Source organism: Solea solea, chromosome 6 (assembly GCF_958295425.1).
Source record: "Solea solea chromosome 6, fSolSol10.1, whole genome shotgun sequence".
Taxonomy (NCBI): domain Eukaryota; kingdom Metazoa; phylum Chordata; class Actinopteri; order Pleuronectiformes; family Soleidae; genus Solea; species Solea solea.
In genome coordinates, this window is record NC_081139.1 from 28,535,721 (window position 1) to 28,559,196 (window position 23,476).

Below are 23,476 nucleotides of genomic sequence, written 5' to 3' on the forward strand. Positions count from 1 at the left end.
ACAGAGATTATTTAATACTCAAGAAACGTATTTTGGCCCACTTTTGTGGAAATCTGCAGTCACAGCAGGGATTCGCAAGCAGTTCTTATCACAACACCAACCATAGTATTTTTAAAGAATGATGCAAAAGTAAAGATTATTATTTTTATCGGGAAAAGTGTACTTTTTTCTAAATCACAAGTGTGTGACGTAATTGTATGCGATGAGACAGCGTTGCCATGTCTGCGCTATTCCTACGAAATTATAGTCCCGCGGATTGAAGTCTTTGTCTGCTGGCTGGGGTAGACCTATTTTTGCATTCACATTATATGGGTAATATATAGAAACCCATATGTTAAGTGATATACTTCATTTATTCCTAAATCCTACCAAACTAACTTCAGATCAGCACATTCACACATGGACCTTGTGGATTTCGGGCTGATTCTGTCTTAGACCTGGCAACCCTGATGCAGCGTCCCATTGCTGTTTCCCCCCCCCCTCGGTAAGTACACTGATAAATGAATTAGACAGGTGACATATGGAGATAAAATCCTTAAATGTACGCCTTAAAATGTGTCAGGTGAAGAAAAGAAGTTGTTGTTAGCATCTTTAGGAGAGCAGGGTAGTCATTTGGTGTAACTGTGAATTATTGAAGACATTGAGGTATAACTTGCTGCACCAAATGCACGTAGGGTTAGCTAACACGTGATGCTGTAAGCCAGTAGTTAGCACATGATGCTTTTTCCGTGCTCAATTCAACTTTATGTTATATAGGTAGGCCCACCACTTCATTTGAAGGGCTGTAGAAGACTGACATGAAACTGTCAGAACCATTTGTACACTGGCTTACTGGGTCAAAGTTTGGATTGATTGATTTGATTTGACCATTATTGATATAGTATGAATCAAGCACTCTGTGTGTCATAGATTCAAATACAAAATAGTCAGGGATGACACAATAAAGCCCATAGGCTCATTTCCATTGTGGTCCCTGTTGTACTTGTCAGTCTTTCTGTTGCTGTTTGTGTATCTTTCTGTCAGTATTAAGTTCTTGTCTGTAAAAAAATATCTTGTTATGTGTCTTGTTTTTGTTTATATCAGTGTGTGTCATGACACGTCCAAAGTTCAGGCCCTGTCCATCTTGCCAGACACTCAATGCTGCAAGCCTCAAAACTTGCAGCATGTGTTATGTGAGCCTGTCAATGAAGAAGAAGTTGAAGGAAAAGACAGCATCATTGGACAGCAAGTGGGGTCAAGGTATCGTCCCAAACCGGAATGTTGGCCGCATTATTGATTCAGCCCGTATTGCAGTCAGTGAAAAGGCTCATTTTTATTCATTTGATCTAAATCAAACAAGTTGCGGCTCCTTTTCTTCCACTGTACTCCATTAACTGCCATTAAATGCTTGCTACAGTACTTAAGTGTCCAATCATGCTGTGGGTTTAACTAATGTGTGCCAACTGGTTACTTTTTTTCAGGTGCGAAAACTTGAGGCCATAGGCTACAAGCCCATTTTATTTATGGGAAAAAAAGACAAGAAGGCCTCTAACAAGTGGGTAGCTGACATAATAACCCATTTGCCCCTCACATCTACCACCAAAAACTTCTTGGAGAAGATGAGGAGGGCTTATGAATTTCTTTTGACTAAGGGTAAGAGCAAGATTTTTTGTTCAGAATGCCTTTGTTTGAAACATATATTTGAGTTTTAATTTGAGAAAAATTGAAAAATACATTTGAATGACCTCAACAGAACAGCAGCCCAACACTGACCCATCAGCAGAGCCTGATAACCCCACCATGGAGCAGCACAGCAGCCTCGCCATGGAGCAGCACAGCAGCCTCACCATGGAGCAACGTGACCACACCGAGGAGACTGTATTTGTCCTGAACCTTGTCCCTTGTCCGTCTCTCTCTTCTTCTTCTTGTTCTACCTCTACCACTGTTGCAGCAATGAAGAAGAGGAAGAGAGGAAATGACTCCCAGTTAAAAAAGGAGGGGCTTAAGAAGAAAAAGGGTAAGTCTTGTTTTGCATGTGTAACCCACCTCAGCTATAACTGTTGATGATAAAGACTGGGAGATACAGATAGGTTTATTCTATCGGTGCATTAATTACCTCATGGGCCAGGAACCAGAAGTCTAGATCGCTATGGGAGAAAGGGGTATTAGCAATATGCAATTATTGAGTGACAGAATAAAGAATTCACACAACCAGCAGGTGCGTTTTAAAGGTATTATATTGCGTTGATTTAAAGAACAAAACAAAAAAAATAAAAAAATAGACCAAAGTAATTTAAATTGTCAGCGACGCATGAGATGTTAACAACAGTTGGCAATAAATCCAGCCACAGAACAAATCACAGTCTCTGTTTTGGGTAGCTCGCCACGACTACTGAGGTTCCCGTCTACATTTACAAAATGGGAGGAATCCCAGCAGAAGAAGAAGAAGTTTTCATGCAGATCTCAACCCAGGAATCCATACAAAGGATAAGAGCCGGAGAGGATTACTGTAATATTAATATAAATAAAATATACTTTTAAATGTAAATAAATGCATATAAACACGATTTATATATGTACATTGTAACATTGTTTCCTAATAATTGTTTTTAAACTTCTCTAAATGAACTGAACACATTTCTCTATGTTACATGCCCAGCAGGGGCATTGTATTAGTTTTTCTTGTCCTCTTCTCTCCTCTCTCCCTCCCCTATCCTTCCACCAGGTGCTGATCATCATGAGCTGCACCTGGGAGGACATGAGGCCACCGCCTTGACTTCTGCCATGGCCAATCATCTGACGGGAGGCTCAATAAAGGGGAGCCTGTTGAGGAGCTCTCACTCTCTCAACTTGTTTACACTCGATGCAATTGCTGGCAGACAACAACGGTCGTGGTAAATGGTGTGTGGTGGGGAAGGGAGTTAGTTCAGCTTGGGGTACCCTGTACATGGCAGCACGTAGTTCACACTGTCTATATACACTAGCTTAGCGGTGGAGCATTGCCACCCATGTAACATTTTGACAATTATTTTGAACTCTTGTTTTTAGAGAGGACAGGGTTTTTTTTGTTTAAAAACAAAGGTATAGAGTAGGACTAGTTTTGTTTTATTGATTTCATTTATTTGGCACTCCACCTCCCTCCTTTCCTCCCCCCACCTTGTGTAAACCAGGCTGTGTTTAAGTATTCATTATTAAATATAATTTCTTTAAACCGTCTTTGTCTCATTGAAACCTTTGGTTTGTCGTGTTGCTGTCTTGTTTGTCTAACAAACAAATTAAGAACGTAACACTCTATATTAACATAAAACATTTTCTTTTATCGCCGCTCACTCTCAGAGAAAACACACAGAGTGGGGGTAATGTAAGTAAAACACTGTAATATAAAACATTTTTATATCTTTTTAAACACAACATACATGAAATGAATGCTTCATTAATCCATATTAATATTAGCAGATGCACATTTCAACTTCATCAGACTAACATTCAAATAAGTTGACTCACCAGAGGCTCAAGCATCACACACACACACACACACTCCGGACACAAGGCAGAATACACGGCTCTCATCTGTCCAAGTTTTGCTTTAGAAGAGACAGGGAGTAAAAAAAAAAGCAAGCTATGAAAACAAAAAATATGTGGAAGACCGTCACTACCACAAACAGAGACTGTTGTCATACAAGAGGTATTATGCCAATCCTCATGTTCAAGACAAAAAGAAAGAAAAAATGGCAAGAAGATACAAAACAGATCCTGATTTTCAGAGCAGACTAAAAAAATACATAGCTCTGAGATACAGAGATCCTGATTTTCAGAGTAGACACAAAAAACACGACCCTGTGATGGAAGCAGCGATATTTGCATTCCGCGAAACCATTCGCCAGGGACCCACACGTGTCTGCACAGTCTGCCACCGACTCCTCTTTCCCAATCAAGTCAAGCAGTGCAACAGATCCAAGTATGTGAAAAACACCCATGTGGCATCTGCTTGCTTGACGGGTAAGTATGTTCACGTGTGTGGCGGCGAATGCTCAGCGCCTTGCACCGTTCCAGAGGAGAGACTGCAGGAGTGGATATGCCCGACTTGTGACGGACACCTGACGAGAGGACAGATGCCATCCATGGCCGTAGCCAACAAGCTGGAGTTAGCACCCATCCCCCCGAGCTAGCTGATCTGAATGTGCTTGAAAGGCAGTTGATTGCAAAAATCCTGCCTTTTGCGAAGATTGTTGCCTTGCCCAAAGGTCAGCAAAGAGCAGTACGCGGTGCTGTCGTGTGTGTGCTGTCAGAGGTGGTAAAAACCGTCAACTGTCTCCCAAGACCCAACCCTGAAGCCCAGCTGCTGCAGGTCAAGCTGAAGAGACACATCAGGTACAAAGGTCATCAACACTTCTACACGGTCAACATGAAGAATGTGCTAGCTGGACTAGCAACACTGAAGGAGACGCACTCTGAATATCATGAGATCAATATCGACAAGAGTGCAACCTTTGAAAGTCTCCACGATGACCGTGAAGAAGAGGACCAAGTACAGGTGAGTCAGTCTGAAGCTGCTGCACAGCCCCAGCAGAGCAACGCTTCAGAAGGAGAAAAGGAAGACGTTGCACCCACTTCGGACCCGGGTTGGCCCTGGACACTTGCATGCAGCCCCCTGACATGGCACAGGAAATACTCTCCTACGGTAGTGGGATATTTAGTATTGCCCCCGCCCAAGGCAACAGACCCGTAGGCATTTTTACCATACCCAAATTAGAATCCATGGCATTTCCTGTGCAGTTCCCAACAGGACAAAACACATCGATCAAATTGTCACCAAGTATTTATTTTAACGTAAGACTCTTTTCTGCCGACTTCAGATTCGCAGGCGACCAGTCTTGGCTTTTCTTTGCCCAGTTTGTCAAGGAAACTAATTTGGCTAACAGCCGCATGTCCATACAAATGCGCAAAGGCAAGACCAAGTCAAAAGATGGTCGCAAGATTTCCAACCGCATGCTGCAGGACAAAAATGAGGTGGAAAAATTGATCCAAAATCAGGACGTGACGCGCTTCATGCAGTCCCTGAGAGGAACTCCAGCTTATTGGAACAAAACGCTGAAGGACCTCCACGCTATGGCCAGACAGTTGGGCAAGCCAACATTCTTCCTCACGTTTTCAGCTGCCGAAATGAGATGGCCTGAAGTCATAGAGGGGATCAAAGCTCAACAGGGTGAAGGTGTGCATTTTTCTGAGCTGGACTGGAACGCCAAGTGTGACATTCTCCGGAGTAATCCTGTCACTGTCATGCGGATGTTTGAGAAGAGAGTGGATGCGCTCATGACGAGCCTGATCATGTCTCCTGCTCAACCCATCGGTGAAGTGAAGGATTACTTCTATCGTGTGGAGTTTCAAGCCCGAGGAAGCCCACACATTCACATGCTGGTGTGGATCAAAGACGCACCAGTGTTGGGAGAATGCATGGACGAGGATGTGTACCGATTCGTCGACCGGTACATATCGTGTGAGAAGCCCGACCCAGACACGGACCCCGAGCTGCACAAAATTGTTTCTGAGGTGCAAGTGCACAGCAGAAACCACTTAAAGTCGTGCAAGAAGGGCAATGTGGAGTGCAGATTCGGGTTCCCTAAATTGCCCATGGACAAAACCATTCTGACATACGACACCCCCAACCCCGACGAAGAGGACGACAAAGACGATGACAATGACGGTGGAAAGGATGACCATGAGGAGCAGAGCAGGCGTGGAAACGAAGTCAAAAGTGCTGGCAAAAAGAAGGCCACACTTCTTTTTGAAGGCCCGGGACAAACTGAAGCCACTGAGGAACCTGCTGTGTGATCCCAATGCTTCATTCGACACCTTGACGGAGCTGCTTGAGAAATGCAATCTCACTCATCAGCAATACTTGGATGCTGTGTTTGATCTGACAATCGGAAGTGTGCTTTACATCAAACGCCGCCCCAATGATTGTTGGATCAACACATACAATCCAGTGTTGCTCAGGGCATGGAACGCCAACATGGACATCCAGACTACAGCTGCATGGCATACATGATGTCCTACCTGTCCAAACCTGAGCATGAGATGACCGAGCACCTCAAGTCAGTCGTCAGTGACGTGAAGAAGAGGAACGTCAATGAGCGCGACGAGATGAAGCTGATCATGCAGGCCTACTCCAAACACAGAGAGGTCAGCGCTCAAGAGGCCGTGGCACGGACATGCAGCTTGCCTTTAAAGAAATGCACCCGGAATGTTGTCTTTGTCCAGACTGATGACAATGCTCTGAAAATGAGTCACCCGATGAGCCGGTTAAAGAACATGTCACCAGAGGCAGAGGAAGTGTGGATGTCTGGTGTGCCAGAGAAATACGAGGTAAGACCCGCTGCACCTGAGTTTGAATTCATGTGTTTGGCTGAATTTGCCTCAGAGTACAGAATTCTCTACGGCCGCCAGACTGAAGGCAAACGAGCACTTCCTCTCCAAAACGACAAAGGCTTCATTCAGAAACGGACCGAAGGCAAGTGTGCTGTCATCAGGTTCCCTCGCTTCTCAGAGAAGAAACAACCAGAGAAGCATTACCGACGCCTGCTCAAACTATATTTTCCTCAGCGATCGGACAAAGACCTGACCAGCGAGACGTGCCCGACGTACGAGCACTTCTACAAAAGCGGCCGCAAGTGGGATCTGGGAGTCAAGAGTATCGTGGACAACAACCAGAAGCGATACGAAGGCTATGGCAGGCAAGTGAACAATGCACTGGACAAGATGCGACAGATGGGCCCGACTCTGAACGTGTGGAACACCTTTGCGCCAGAGGTTGAAGTCGATCGCATGGAGTGCATTGAGCAGCGGCAGCACATTGATCGCGGCGACGACGAGGACGAAGAGGACGGGGTGCCTGACTACCACATCGACCCCAAGAGCACCGCAGGCGTCCCGGGTATAGTTGCGCCAAAGTTAAGCCCAGACTTTGTGTGCAAAATGTACCAAAGCCTCAACCAAACGCAAGCCTCCGTCTTCTACACTGTGCGCGAGTGGTGCCTGAAACGTGTTTGGGGTCACGATCCCGAACAGTTTTTCTACCTCGTCTCTGGCGGAGCTGGCTGTGGCAAATCCCACCTCATCAAGTCAATACACCAGGAAGCCACCAAAATCCTGCGCCAGCTGCCCAAAATCCGCGACCTCGCCGACATGTCCCAGCCCACTGTGTTGCTCACAGCATTCACTGGCACGGCGGCATTCAACATCTTGGGTAAAACCTTGCACGCCATCCTGAAGCTGCCAAGGAACCTGAAGCTGCCATACCAGGGCCTTGGGAATGCACTGGACGAGGTGAGGGCAACGCTGGCGAACGCAGAGATTCTCGTCATCGACGAAATCTCGATGGTTTCAAAGGAGCTGTTTGCCTACGTCCACTGGAGACTCCAGCAGATCAAAGGCAACAGGAAACCATTTGGAGGGATGTCTGTTCTGGCAGTGGGAGACTTTTACCAGTTGCCACCCCCCGGTAAAGCCAAACCACTGTGCGTGTATGAGGAGACTGTGTTGGATCTCTGGAAAGATTACTTCCAGATGGTCAATCTCACAGAGATCATGCGCCAGAAAGACGACCTCGCGTTCGCACAACTGCTCAACAGGATTAGGGTGAAGCCAAAGACGGAGCCACTCGCCAGTGAAGACGGAGCCTTGCTCGCCACAGTCGTCGCTGACGTCAGTGATTGTCCACCTCAAGCGCTGCACATTTTTACGACGAACAAAGAGGTGGACGCCCACAATGCCGCCACAGTCGCTGCCTTCCACCGAGACATCGTTAACATTCCGGCAGAAGACTACAAAAAAGATCCCCGGACTGGATGCATGCAGGCCTATGCGCAGCCTATCAAGGGCGGCAAAAGAGACCTGCCTGACGTTTTGCAAGCTGCTGCGGGAGTGCGCGTCATGGTCACGAGAAATCTCGACGTCGAAGATGGACTCGTCAATGGGAAGTTTGGAACGATCGCACACATTGTGACCAGACCCGGATCGCACGGAAAGACGACCGTGACGCTGCTTGGACTCCAACTGGACAATCCTTCGGCGGGTCAGAGATTCCGGAAAAGATCCTGGGGCCATCTGACAATCTGGCCTACATTGAAAAATGGGAGGAAAAAATGAGTCATAAAAAAGAATGGTGTGACGACAGTTCCCAATGAAGCTCGCCTTTGCATGCACAGCCCACAAAGTGCAAGGCATGACCCTACAGTCGGCGGTGGTAAGCCTGAAGCGCGTGTTTGAGCCCGGACGAGTCGGACCACATCGCTTCAAGGACTGAACGTCACCGACTTTGAGGAAAGTAAAATCTATGCAGATCCTCACATCACGTCTGCACTCGAGGGTATGAGCAGAGCTTCATTCCACGGTGTAATGCCACTCTTGCACCGCGTCCCATTGGCAGAGCAAACCATTTTCACGGTCATCCACCACAACACATAAGGACTGACCTGTCACATGGACGACATTACATTACATTACATGTCATTTAGCAGACGCTTTTATCCAAAGCGACTTACAATAAGTGCATTTAAACATTTGGGTACAAATAAGAGCTAGAAGTAAGTAAGAGCTTCAAGTAAACCAACCTATGAAGTGCTAGTCGTAAGTGCGATGTATAGGTTTTTATTTTATTTTATTTTATTTTTTTATTTTTAATTTTTTTTGTCGTCGTCGTCGTCATCGTCTTAGTCGAGGTGGAGTCGGAAGAAATGTGTTTTTAGTCGGCGGCGGAAGATGTGGAGGCTTTCCGCTGTCCGGATGTCGATGGGGAGCTCGTTCCACCATTTGGGAGCGAGGACAGTGAACAGTCTCGAGTTCTGTGAATGCCTCTGCGATCCGCTCAGTGAGGGGGCAGCGAGCCGGTTTGCCGATGCAGAGCGAAGTGGGCGGGCTGGGGTGTAGGTTTTGATCATGTCTTGGATGTAGGCTGGACCGGATCCGTTTGTAGCATGGAACGCAAGCACTAGAGTCTTGAAGCGGATGCGAGCAGCTACAGGAAGCCAGTGAAGGGCGCGGAGGAGAGGTGTAGTGTGGGAGAATTTTGGTAAGTTGAAGACCAGTCGAGCTGCTGCATTCTGGATGAGTTGCAGGGGTCAGATGGCACACGCAGGGAGACCAGCCAGGAGGGAGTTGCAGTAATCCAAGCGTGAGATGACAAGAGCCTGGACCAGAACCTGTGCCGCCTTCTGGGTTAGAAGAGGCCGTATCCTTCTGATGTTGTGCAACATGTATCTGCAAGATCGAGCTGTTGCAGCAATGTTGGCAGTGAGGGAGAGATGGTCATCAAGTGTCACACCCAGGTTCCTTGCGGTATGAGACGGAGTTACCACAGAGTTGTCGAGGGTGATGGTTAGGTCTTTGGTGGGAGAGCCCTTTCCTGGGAGAAAAAGAAACTCAGTCTTGTTGAGATTGAGTTTCAGGTGATGGTCAGACATCCACTGAGAGATGTCGGTCAGACAAGCGGTCAGATGGGCTCAGCGAGCCTGAGCCCATCATGAACTCAGGCTCGCTGATGTTTTCTGTGTGACAGAAACACATTTGTCCGGATCTGTTGTGCCCCAGACGTTACACTTGGACGGGTACAACGTGTTCACGCGTAACAGACACACGTCGTACACACACTACACAGACATGGCTACAAAGGATGGAGGTGGGGTCGCAGTGTACTGTCGGAACAATCTTCGGGCTGAGGCCCGTCGATACATCCAAAACGTCACAGATCTGGAATTTGTTGTCGTCAAAGTTGAGGGACCAGTCAAAGCGTTAATCGCGACTGTGTTCAAGCCTCCAAATTACAGTCTGGTCAAGTTCCTGCCAAACTTGCAAAGCCTCTTGGACAGTTTGGACATGATGAATCACCAGCCTGTCATTGTTTGTGGGGACTTTAACGAGGACCTACTTTCAGGAGGCAAGAAATCCATCAGAGAGGTGTTTCAGTCCAGAGGCTTTACCCAACTAATAACAACGGCAACGACGGAAAAGCAGACACTGCTCGACCACATCTACATCTCAGAGCCACAAAACATGCCTCCAAGCTGGTGTACTGCAGACATACTACAGTTATCACCAGCCAGTGTACTGTGTTCTGAATGTGTAAAACCAGCTAATACATACTACTTATATGAACTATTTATTGTGTATGTGTATTTATTTATTTATTTATTATCCACAAATGTGGATCATTGTGTATGGGTGCAAGTAGAGGCATCTGGCATGTCCTCCATTGCTCACATTTTTTTTTTAACTAACTTATTTGTGTTGATGATTGTAAATATGTGATTGACCATGTATTGGTATGTATTGGCTGGTTATAGCGTGTGTGTCTATATGTTGTGTTTAATGACAAATTTTGTTGGCCCGGTAATATAATGTTTTGTGTGGGGAGTGGAGGTCGGGAGGGAATCGGCGACAAAGAGAAGAGACTGGCTGAAGGAGGAACCTGGACCCTCCATGAAGAAGTCCAGGTAACACACACACATTTGTTTTCACTTTTTTTTTGACGAAGAACATCAAGGACCAACAACAAAAACAAAGATAAGTATTATTTTCTATTTGCTAATCAACCCACGGCAAAAGGCTTCGCTCTCTGCACTGAGGATGAAACTCAGACGCTTGAATATCTGACTCTCTCACATAAAACAATAACATCTGCAGCAAAAGACTAGCATGTAGCCACCCTGACGACAGTTCGGCAGAGAGAGAGCGAGAGAATGAAAACACAAGTGCACGTACACCCTGACAGCGTGTGATTGGTTACGCTGCGTCACGTGACGTGAACTCCTCATGTCACCCGTATATTGTACACTTTTCGACACACTTGAAATGAACAAAATATTCCTTTTAAGCAGATATAAACCAACATTATGTATATATATATATATATTTAATATATTTATTGACATATTTTGGATTTAAATCATAAATCCTATTTATTCATTTGGTGTAAGATTATTTTAAATCAAACTCTATTTGTCTGTCACATAAAATAATATGAATTTATTAATTTATTGATCTGACCAATTAACTGGTAAGTGGACTTCTAATAAGGGCCTAGTAACCTGGGTTACACATGCATTAATAAATGGGCTCCCAGACTCATTTGACTTTGGGCAATTATTGGTTGGAAAAGCCAGGCTTCATTCGGGTCATTGAATCAGGATCCAGTACACAATATTCTATTCTTCTATATTTAATGACCTGAGTGTTGGTTGGCACTCTGAAGCGGCCACAGTTTACATTAACATTAACCAGAGACATGATTAATGTATGATTTCTGACTTCAAAATCAGCTTGTTGGACCAAAACACTGGCAACAATTCTCAGCCAGAAAACACACACTGTCACACGTAACACATTGTAACAACTAGCAGAAATTGAGTAAAGGTACGCACCAAGCAAAGGAAAACAAATGTTTTACTTTCTCTGTGTATCACATAAGCCGTTTCCTCATTGATTCAGTCCATCAAAGAATTGGCATGGAAGCGCATTCATTGTCCAGCAAAAGCCCAGCATAATGCATGTACAAGTACACTACAATGTTTATTGTGTATATAATGTATGATCTCAGTTTTTGACATGTAGGATCAACTAACTATTTGTTACACGTTAAGAATATTATTTCATTTGCTTCCATTTCCTTTGTCTATATCTCTGTGTCAAGTCATTTACAGTACTTTTGAAAGCAAAAACAAGTTGATGAAATTCCAGGGCTGCAACTATAATAATTACACAACAAAGCAACACGTGTAGTATAATGATTTATACTGTACAGGAATGTGACGCTTCTAGTCCTTCCTCTCTCCTGGATTTGGCCACAAGATTGAAGCAGCTGTTTGGAATGATTATTTCATTTTATCTTGGATTCATTTATACTAAGATATTTTCTACATATAATCTGAACATGGTTAGTGCAGAAATTCAAGAACTCTAAGTGTTTTGAATGAAAACAGTGTTTGAGTGTGCTGTAAACATTAAGTTTATGAAGAGTTTTGACAATGTGACTTCAGTCCTATGAAAACCCAGTGCGGTTCATCTTGCAGTGTGGCGAAAACAAAGGACAAAAAAGAATACAGATCACCTAACATATATCCACTTGTTAACTAAAAACTCAGTACTCATATTTGATGAAGCTACAAAGCATTGCATTCATGGCTTCATAAACTTTTCTTCTCTTTTCCTCATATTAGGTTGTCGAAAATGTAGTAGACAGAAAATATTCCAGTTTGGCTCAATTTCTGGGAGAAGGATACATGAGGTAAGATTTTATAGCATTTTCATTTTCTATATTCTTCATTTGGTTTCTTGTTTGTCTCAGTGAGTCATTCTTGCCTTTCAAAGATACAACTATCCAGTGGTTGTATGAACAGCTCAAATGATTGTTCCTTATCTCTCTCTGTGTGTAGGGGAAAGAAGAAGTGAAAGTGTGCTGGTTGCCTTGCTCTATGTGCTAAGAATTCATACACAATTGTTCTATCTCCACTACTGTTTCATGAAGAGTCCAAGAAAGTGTTGCAGCATGTTTGTAGGACCATAACAAAAGTAGCACATGTGTCATGTATTTGCTGCACCTCCTGTTTGAACTTGGTGACCCCATGGTAGCTGAGAGCTATCCTCACAATTGTGGGGAAAAGAGGTGTAGTGCCTGGGGTAGATAGGTTGTAGGAATTTATTCCAGCAGCATTTTGCAGTGAGGATGAGAGCAGTGTCAGCAGCGATATTAGAATACATGAAGGATAACAGGGCAGGAAGAAGCAGTAAGAAAGATGAGGAAGAGGAGAAGACTTAGGAATAGCAGTGGGAATTTTAGGGAACTCCATTTCCATTCCAGAAGGAGAGTTACCTTAAACTACATGACTCTGTGAACATAACCTGATGGCCGGCAGGTTTTCTTCAACAAACCATTGGTTTCTCTGTGTATCACATAAGCTGTTTCCTGATTGATTCAGTCCATAAAAACATTGATTCCATCTCTTGATTATATTTCTCCACTCAGCATAATGCATGTGCTTTTTTTTATAAGTTCCACTACAATGTTTATTGTGTATATAATGTAAGATCTCAGTTTTAAAATTCTAAATGGGTGTGAAGCGTTACTAACTATTTGTTTCTTTCACTCAGGATGTAAATGTTCCCACTGTTCGCCAGAATAGAATTTATACAATGAAGAAAAAATACAATCCAAATCATATTTGTGATAAGCCTATATGTTAATATTTCTGAGTGAAGAAGAAACAATGACTTTCTTAAATAGACTGTGAAGAGCAAATCTTGATTCAAGGAAATGTAAGTATGTTCCATGATTAACTAATGGAACACAGAATCAAACTTTATTGTGAAGTTATTGATACTTTTGACCAATGTAACTGTTTTATTTACAGAGAAATCTTCTCAATCTGCATATACATGCATTAGAATGGTAGTATCAGAGATCCATTTAGGAAGGCTTTTTTTGTTTACCATTGTCACGTGGGCTGTAACGGGGACGTAACAACCATGAACATGAATTCCGTCAGGTTCAACCAACTCAGAGTTTCAGTCCTGAATCCGACAACTTGAGAGAGAGAAAATACATGGGGTGCATGTGGTGTGACATGGCTGCTGCAGCATGCCCAATTATACAGTATCTAATTGAAAGTGTTACATGGCTTTTGGAGCCACGACCCTACTGAATGTTTCCACAGCTCATGTCTTTTTCTTCTCCACGTGCAGCTATGCAGCCCTCCGACATCAAACAGTGTAGAAAACAAGTACAATCTGTTTCAAATGATGAAGATAAATACCTCATTGTACCAGAAGGCAAGTGAAGTAGCCAAGCTTCTAAAACCTTCAGAACAAACTTCATTATGACTTAGCTAAACTCAACATGCACACATTGAAGCTGGCAGCAACCACAGGCCACTGACTGTAGCAGGTCAAACAAACCCATTGCATCCTGCATATGTACACGTCCCACATCCATTTCCCATGTATTTTAGCTGTTAGGCTCAGAGTTTCCTGCTTTCTGAAACAGCCTCAAACCTTTTCTAGTGTTTTTCTTTTTTTTTTACGCAGAGCATAATAAAAAAAAACATTGCACAAAAGTCATGTGTCTGTGTGTTACAGGCCAAGGTGTTTTTCTTTCAATCTCATCAAGAATACAGAATACTCAAATGTTGAAACTCACTCTGTTTCTTCAAGTGTTCATGTCATAGCTCCTTATTAGACCACATAACCGACCTTTGACCCTGACCCCAAAAAGTTGACTTCAATTTCCTCTTCAGTTACATTGAGCCACTTCAACAAACTTAATGTCTGTAAATGAAAACACTCTTAATCATGAATGAAATCCATTTATTTGAGTGTTTTGTTTTGCTTTGTTTAAACATGATCTTAAAGTTTGCACTGTCTGATAACAACTTGTTGTGTTCTGATACTTTGCAGTGGCAAAACCTGGGATGACACATGGGAGCCTGCAAACACATTTGCACAACAACACCACACTGCCACCCCTGAGTCTCCTCCTCCTTCTGGTTCAGTTAGCTGAACCTAACTGGTTGGGCTCTACTCACAGCAGGGGAAAAGAGACAATCGACAGAAATGACTGACACTGAGCTCAAATCCAATACTGTGCTGCAACACGTGTCTTTTGTTTTTATTGAAGGAATGTGTTCATGGATCTTGTGTTCTATGCCATTCACACATCAACCATGTTAAATTACATCTGGTAAACATCAATCATTTATTAAGCTCAACATGTAAGAAAGTCAATCAAATCAAATAGAAATCATCATTCTTATACTTCAAGTACCAGCACACTAGGGCTATTGAGTGTTTAGGCTTGCTGAACTTCAGTTAAGTGTTGGCACAGTGCATGTACCCAGTATATGTTTGTGTTTCTTCCAGACAGTTGACACACATTAAGCACGTTTTGTATTTGTCATTAACTGAGGTTGTCATAGTTTGTATGCATGCATGTAGCCTATTTATTTCACACTGAGAGTCAAAATCCACAAACAGTAGATTCATACATTACTTAACGAGCTAGATTATTGGAATTGCTCCACAAATATAGCAAGTGATGATAAACTATTTAGAAAATACAATAAAGAAAGATTAGGAACAAACAGACAATCAGCCAATAATAGGCTTTCATATCCAAATAAGATTAGAGTGTTCAAATAATACATATAAAAGAATAATAAATATACATATATAGGTACATAGCTATATAAGCATGACATAGGAATAAAGAAATATATAGTTTCAAATAAATGAACAATGATAATAAGTGTCAAATATCTAAAAATATAGCAATGTGTTGATTATTTTTGTTTGTCATAAGGGTTAATGTATCATGTACATATTGAATTCAACCATGAAAATACTGTAAGCTATACTTATACTTATCAATCCGGTTTTTAATTCTGACGTAACACCCTTTCAAAATACAATTTCCGGATCCAAACGCTGTCATACTCTCACTACACTACGCCCGGCTGTATTTTCCTTACTGCCAATTCCCATTTGAAGTTTTTCTTTTAATGATATCCTCAACTTCAAAACACCAAAGTGTCCTTGAGAACTCCACGACGGTGTTTTTTGACTACTACATTACCCATGATCCTTAGCCACAGATTGAATTTATTTCAAACTGATCAAGATTTAGATTTTGTGCACATATCCACTTTTTTTAACATAGCATATTTCATGTATAAGCAGAGTAATTACTGGTTCGACTGTACAAGATATACATCACTAGATGCTTTTTGCGATTAAAACTCTAGTTGCAAACCGGAAGTCCAACTTAGCTAGGCTACCTAAAAACATAGCTCAACCAAATACAGTGTCATTTGTAATTTGGCTGTACTACACATCTTTGATACATTTGGTAAATGCGTTTTTACAACCCTATTTTGATGTCAACTGGATAAACTACAATTGTGGTGATGGTATGCAACAAGCTGTATGGCCCGCCCCTAGGGAATTGTAGTTTTCTTTCAAAAATAGTCTTTTCCATAGAATTGAGAGATGCAAATAATGAATTGAGAGTACACAAATGAGTTTAAGGGGATAGTTAAAATGTGTGTGTAATCAGATTTTCAATAATTCATTGTTCATTTGGTAGAAAATTAATTTCAACCATATTTGACCAAAATTGTACACATGATAGTTAAGGTCAAGCGCTCTCTATAACAGTTGGTTCCATGTCTGTAGCCACTTTGGTTGCTGAATTATAACCCTTCAAACATACAACAAGGCCAAGGTTCAAAGGTCATTCATTCAATGTAGGAGCCACGTAGAGTCTTCATAATGATACATGTTACTCACCAGGCTGAGATCTTTCCAATGATGTATTTGGTTTAGCTTTGAGACAACATTTGGATTTTCTCATTTCATGGCCATCCCAGACCTAGTTTCAGACAGCACTTTGAGGGCCATATATAAAATAAAGATCTGTGTTTATTTCTTTTTTTTTGTTTATTTTTAATGTAAATAGTGACCAAAATAAGACACCTTCTAAGGATAAAGAAATAAAAAGTCTGTTTTATTAGCCAATGCAAGCATATAACCTACATTAGCATTTGCTCCCCCAAAAGATTTGGTTATATATGCACATATGACACCCCTATTATTGTTGGTATTTCAGTTATTACTATTATTGTTATTATTATTGTTATTGTTATTATTATTATTACTGTTATTATTATTGTTGGGCCACACGGTTGTTGGCGTAGTGGTCGAGCCCCGGTTGGAACAAGGGCCTTTCTGCATGGAGTTTGCATGTTCTCCCAGTGTGTGCGTGTGTGCGTCGGTTCTCTCCGGGTTCTCCGGGTTCCTCCCACAGTCCAAAGACATACAATATGGGGATTAGGTCAATTGGACACCCTAAATTGACCATAGATAGGTATGAGTGTGAGAGTGAATGGTTGTTTGTCTCTATATGTGTGTGGCCCTGTGATGGACTGGCCAACTGTCCAGGGTGTACCCCGCCTATCGCCCCATGTAGCTGAGATTGGCACAGCACCCCCCGCGACCCTCTGGTGGAGGATAGAGCGGTAGATGATGGATGGATGGATTATTATTATTATTGTTAATATTACTATTTTCACATGAGAGCAATTCATATACAATTATTTAAATATTTAGTTTCAATTGACTCGTGATTAAAGAAGAAATGCCGTTGTACAACAATAAGAATAGCCTATGTAGCCCCAGGATGACAGACAGACAGGCAGACAGACAAATACATTGATACATATATAGACAGACAGACAGACATACATATATCTCTGTTACGGTTTACTCAATAGTTAAAACACTAAACCCTATTGTCTGAACCAAATGCTCAGTTGCCTGAACCCACTGATTGAATCAATCAGTCTTTTGGCAAAACCATAAGCACTTTTCACCTGTTTAGACACAACTTGCCAACACATGTTCATTGTGATGCACCTGTGCTGCATAATGGTGAACACAGGTGACACAAGTCAAACACAGTTAAAGCACAAGTGTCACCACGTGAGGACAACAACTCAAAACTGATCACACTTGTGGCTAAAGATGTGAGGGAACATATAAGCCAGTTCAGAGAGCACTGGTTTGTGAGGCCCTATGATGGATAGAAATCTGAGAGGAAGAGTTTGTGTGAGAGGAGGTCGAGGTGGTCAGTGAAGATATCTGATGAAATCAGAGCTACTGTGATTGACCATGTTCTTGTCCATGGTATGAGCATGAGGGAGGCCGGACAAAGGCTACAACCAAACATCAGTAGATTCACTGTGTCCACCATAATCCCAAGATTTAGAGAAGAGAACAGGTAATTACCTTTTTTGACATTATAGTATAGTCTGTAAATGTTGACAGCCATTACTGTATGACATACTATATACTGTACCACAGTATACTGTAAGTAAGTACATGTTTCAGTACATCACTGTACCAATGTACTGTAGTATTGTAATGGAGGGTTGGTCTAACTGTTTGTAGGCCTAGTATTCCATGTATATCTTTTATAACTACATGTTCTCTTTTTGTAGAATTGAAAGACTGCCACATGGGGGTGGGAGGACAGCTATGTTCTCCCCACACCAAGAGACCCTAATTGTTGATATGGTCCGTGAGAACAACGCCATTAAACTGAGTGAAATTCAGCAGAAGATCATTGAGGACCATGTAAATGTTGAGGGTATCAACAGTGTCAGCCTCTCTACTGTTGATCGTGTCAGACTGTGCATGAAACAGCCTGGATACAGCATGCCAGAGGTTTTTACCCCCGTTGTGATGTGGATGAAGTCCTGTGGCCTGACCCAGTACGGAGACATGATGATGTGGCTGAGTAATGCACTTATTTGTATATTTGTGTACTTTATTTTTACATGGGCTTACTGTACACAAGTGGCAAATGCATAAGATTTCTGTTTGTTTTTACAAGTGCTACGTGTAAATATTTCTGTGCTATTATATAATCTATATTCTAAATGCACAGGTGTTTTGTTTTGCAACATGCATTTAGCCTATAGTGAACAATAAACATTTATTTCTCCAGCTTCATGTCCTGAGCATTGTGTTTTCTATTTTTCTACATAGTGTTTAGTGACTGTTCAGTAGTGTTTTTAATTTTGATTGACTCTGGGCACGATTCGACAACAAAGTTCAGTTTTGAGCACAGATTGAACTGTTTTGAGTTGGTAACAGATCCTCATTTGAGGGTACTGGTTCTGTGTTTCTGTGTCATTATCAGTCCGATTTGTTCAAAGTAGTAGTGTACATACCACTGTGTGGTAGCTGCCATGGCCAAGCTGTCTCGCCAGACACAATGGTTTCCATGCAAAGACTTTCTGTGCTTGGAACTATTTTGTTGTATTTCTCCACAACAGAGGTCAGGATCCCCTTCTCCTCCCTGATTTTGCGGCGGATCCTGGCACGACCTTTGTTGCCGTCAGTATCTTTATAAAGACGCTGTGAGCGTCTCTTTATACTGGTCACCAGCACCTCGATTCTACTGGCCAAGGCATCCACATCATTTGTGCTTGTGTTTGTTGTTGCTGAGAAGACATAGATTGCACTTTCCTTTAAATAACTTACAGAGTAAGCAACACTGTACTTGTTATTAATTTGTACTCATATTTGGAAATAAAAATGTACCAATAGGGTGTTATTTATTATTCTAAGACAACTAAGCTTCATATTATTATTCATGGATAAAAGTATTGCCAGTAATCATTTTCTCACCTTCTGCCCACTCTTTGACATCACTGACCCAGTCTTCCAAATGGCTCTCTGTCACTGCCAACTGAGCTTTCATGGACTCAACATTCTGTTGCTTGCTTTGTAGAGATTGTATGGTCTACATTGACACAATCAGAGATAACAATAAATAAGAAACACATGTTCAGCCCATGGCTTTAAATACTGCTAACACACAATATTGAACATTTTAAAAAAAAGAAAAATACTGATGTCATTACCTTGTGATATCTGTGAGACAGTGAGGTGGCCAAATTGTCGAACTTTTGCTGATTCCAGCGCATGGCCAAGAGAGTCAGCATGTCTGTGTGTCCTACAAACACAGAACATATAATGTAACCATTATACCCATTTCTTATTATACATACCATCTAACTAGTGCAGTATGTGGTCATCTCACCAGCTTTTGACATGTGCTTTGTGGTCACTGCAATCCTAGAGAGGAAGGCATTGCACTGCTCAACCTCCTCGCCTAGTGTTAGGCCAGCCCCTTCCTGATATGCCCCACTCCATTTGACCTGGTTAAAATACAAAGAAAACACTGAAAACATGAGGACATTCATGTGCAGATTTAGTGATTCTATTAAGTAAATCTTTCCTTACCTCGGATTTGAAATCATGAGCTTTGGCATGAAATACAGACAGGAATGGCTTCATGCTGAGGAGGGGCTGGAGCTCTGGACAGCTTTTTGCAACTTTTTGGAGGTAGGGCCAATACTTGCAGGTCACATCCATACAGAAGAAAGTGATTTGCCTGCTGGCAAGCTTTTCTTGCAAATACAGGGGATAAGCAAACATTTCTCCCCTGTACATATTGAGAGCACGCAGCAGAACACCATGCCTACACACCGCAAGCTCCAGTCCCTCCTCATCTACCTTGCTGGTGGATCTTTGGGAGGTCTCTCTAGCTGCTGACCACTCCCCTCCACAAACACCTCTTCCAGAGACCTAAAATGGTTGATGAAAATGGTCAAAAGACTCACCGATACAAACCCTTCAGTAGGAGGTTATTGTAGTGATGTGTACATATATATATATATATATATATATAATTTTAGTCTGCAGTTTTACATGTTTGGATGTCCTGTGTATGTGGTCCACAAATGTGGCAACGTCTTCATCCTTGGCTATGAAGACGCCTTGAAAAATGGCCTGTTCCTCGGATCTAAATTAAACAAAGGTTCACAACAGCTTCCAAAATCTTACAGACTAACGTTGATTGGTGCATAATAAAGAGTTATATATTCTTAAACATATCTTGGAGTACCTAGATGCATTCTTGAACCGGTAATGCTTGCGATTTCCTTCCACGGAAACTGCAAGCATATTTGGGGTGCACGCAGGACAGATGAAGGGCTCCTCTTTGCAGATGTTGCACAGCTTCCCACTCAAATAAACTTTTTTGGAAGCTGTCTGCAGAGATCTTCCCAGTCTATTTCAAAACAAGGAAATGGAGAACCAATAATGTGGAATAAATGCATAACCAACAAACAAAGCTTTTCCAGCCCCAATACAAACAGATGAACTACACTATGGGATAAATAACTTTATTACTCACACGGCCAAAGCGGACATTGTCAAAAATGCCTGGCAGGACAATCCTGGTGCCACCATCTTCATTTCTTCAAATGAAAACAAAATCTCGGTTGCATAAACTGTAGCAGAGTGAAGTGTAGCAGGCCAGTAGTCACTGCGAATGAGGTCGTCCACTCCAGCAGTCCAAGTGGCTTTGCATGCCTCACAATTCAACTCAGGCATGCTGAGATCATGTCGCCCTAGAAAAAAGAAAAACATTTGCATTCACTGTTATGTAAAACTTAGCCATGTAATCAGGGTTGGCTTTCTTTTTACAATGTGCTATACATTATATTTCCTACAAAAGTGTCAATGACAAAACTGGTGGGAGTTGTTGAGTTGAATAGATTTTTAAAAAAGATGATCTTTAAGCAGGATAAGATCAAAGTTCTTTATATCCTTACCATTCATTGTGACCACAGTAACATCCTTTCCTGGGTTGACCTTTAATAATTCTGGTCAGGCGTCTCCACAGACACAAACCGTACTGTAAAAGATCACACAAGTGAATTAAGATCATTTCTATTCACATTGTAATATGACATAGAATTCTGGAATGACTGGAGCACAAACTTTACATGAGAAAATGAAAAAAAGACTTAATGTCCATGAAGTATGTTGCTGAAAAGGTACTCGAAAGATGTTGAATTGAATGTGTTTGACAGTAACACAACAGCACTTAGCACAATGGGAAAGGGCCTTATCCACAACAAGAGATGTTGGAGGTAATGGCTGGATGAATCCAGCAGTTATTGCATCCCTGTTGTGGAGGACATGTCTGACGTGCATGCTGACATCACAGTCAGCACAGAAGAAGGGCCGTGGTCGACAGTCACGACAACGGACAGCCGCTGGATTGCTCCCACACTGTTGGCACATGTGCTTTCCCAAATGTTCTTGTGCGGCTGCAGTGTTCACATGCCGGGGTCTCTCGTCCCTCCACCTCTCTGAAAAGAGAGTTTTTCTTGTGCTCCAGTTGGAGGAAGCCTGAAGAGGAGCTCTTGAGGATGATGCTTCCTGTTCATTTCCTGAAGCATCACTCAGTGATTGCAGCAGATATTGGAGGAAATGATCTGTTCAAAGAGTATAGGACATTCAAAAGCCTGGTGTTATTTACAGTATCAATGTGTCTTATATTGAGTGGCTGTTGAAGGTGTAACAGTTGTGTTAAGTATTCTGGCACATTTGTATTATTATTATTATACAACGGGTCATTTCTAACTCAGTGACAGATACAGATATAAGCTCAAACATAGGAACATAAGGCTTTGGGTTCATGGAGACACAATGAAGTTGGTCTGTAACTAATTATCATAACAAATGATTCCTTTCATTGTCGATGAATCTGTGGGTTATTATATCTGTTCATGGATTTGTCCTTTGGTCTCTAAAATGTGATCAAATGATGTCAAATATGGATCATTGTTTTCCAAAGCCCAAGAGCTCATCATTAATTCTCAAATCAAGTATCAAATATATAGAATATATTAAGTTTACTGTCATAGAGGAGGAAAATAACCTGAACATATTCACATTTAAGAAGCTGAAATCAGAGGATTCTTTTCTAGAAAAATCACTAAAAATGATTGATTTATCTATTATCAAAGCGTTTGGTATTTGATTGAATAGTTGAGAACTAATCAATAAATCAATCAGCTCTACAATGAACTACATAGCAACAGTCTCTGGAGCAAAGGCTACAGTCACAGTTAGTGTCAGGAGCCATGGATGGAGGATCAGTCTTCTGACTGGGACCAGCTGTATCACAAAAAACAACAACTCAGATCAACATTTATAACATTCAAATGTACTACTTGACCTGGTGTAACCAATTATACATGAGATTCCACTTGCTGTGTATTGGAAATGTATTTGTGGGAGTTTAGTGGCTCAACAGCGCCCTCTTTTAGTGGCAGTTGATGAATGCTCAGTGCATGTTCTTAGTGTCTACTGTTTTCTCTTGTAACAGAGGTTATTGGTTATCTGGGTCATGTAACTAGGTATTCAGTCATTCACTTTGAATACACAAAGCTAAGTTCATTTAAAATCATCCACCCTCACACCCTCCATTGGCAAATCCATGTGGTTCGACAGCACAAGGTAAGAACATAGCACAAACAATATTAAGCAATTATTAAATGAATTATGAGGTGTTACAATTGCAAACACACATAAGATATGCCTATGTAAAAAAATGAGTAAATCAATATGTAAATGGTCGTCCAACAGTGCAGGGGGCTACGTTTTCAATGATAAATAATGGTATAGAAGCAAAGAACAGTCAGCAATAGGTTGGAGTGTAGATGCATTATGCCATCACACATTAAGGTACCTGCTGCTGAAACATGTTTTGTCAAACTGTCATAAGAAAAAAATAAAATAATTAGTATGATGAAATGATGTATTGTATGATGAAAATGTGTATTCTGTGGGTAATGGGGGCGGGACTAGATAACTTTTGCTTCTCCTGCTTTCCCTTTCGGTTATGTGTATTGTGTGAACTACACTAAGATGATGTGGGATGATGATTGATCTTAATGACATGACCGAAATAAACATATAAATAAATAAAGGTGTTTTTACAGAGATTTATTATTTCAAAATGAATTTGTAGTGCAGACTAAACTAACAGCTGTCCTGTTTGTATTAGGTCATGGTTGTGTTTAGGTGT

At 41.8% G+C, this 23,476-nt stretch overlaps 2 protein-coding genes and 2 long non-coding RNA genes across 6 annotated transcripts in view; 3 read left to right on the forward strand and 1 right to left on the reverse strand.

Annotated features, from left to right (window-relative positions):
* LOC131460541 (NACHT, LRR and PYD domains-containing protein 12-like) overlaps positions 1-23,476 on the forward strand; it is a 216,418-nt gene that overhangs the window by 113,698 nt on the left and 79,244 nt on the right. The window lies entirely within an intron of this gene.
* On the forward strand, positions 1,070-1,788 carry LOC131460569 (uncharacterized). The gene is made up of 3 exons (XR_009240399.1): positions 1,070-1,239; positions 1,461-1,632; positions 1,733-1,788. It is a non-coding gene; the product is annotated as an uncharacterized LOC131460569 (long non-coding RNA).
* Positions 1,837-15,152, forward strand: LOC131460564 (uncharacterized). The gene is made up of 3 exons (XR_009240395.1): positions 1,837-1,996; positions 12,192-12,259; positions 14,425-15,152. It is a non-coding gene; the product is annotated as an uncharacterized LOC131460564 (long non-coding RNA).
* Positions 18,680-21,550, reverse strand: LOC131460552 (uncharacterized). Of its 2 annotated transcripts, XM_058631155.1 has the most exons (7): positions 21,384-21,550; positions 21,210-21,292; positions 19,834-20,178; positions 19,631-19,748; positions 19,452-19,543; positions 19,216-19,330; positions 18,680-19,028 (listed from the first exon to the last, which is right to left on the reverse strand). In XM_058631155.1, the coding sequence occupies exons 2-7, from the start codon at positions 21,210-21,212 to the stop codon at positions 18,721-18,723; spliced, it is 981 nt and encodes a 326-aa protein (XP_058487138.1). In that variant the 5' UTR covers positions 21,213-21,292; positions 21,384-21,550; the 3' UTR covers positions 18,680-18,720. The 2 variants fall into 2 exon arrangements, with proteins under 2 accessions (XP_058487138.1, XP_058487139.1); XM_058631156.1 differs by lacking the exons at positions 21,210-21,292; positions 21,384-21,550 and adding an exon at positions 20,302-20,459.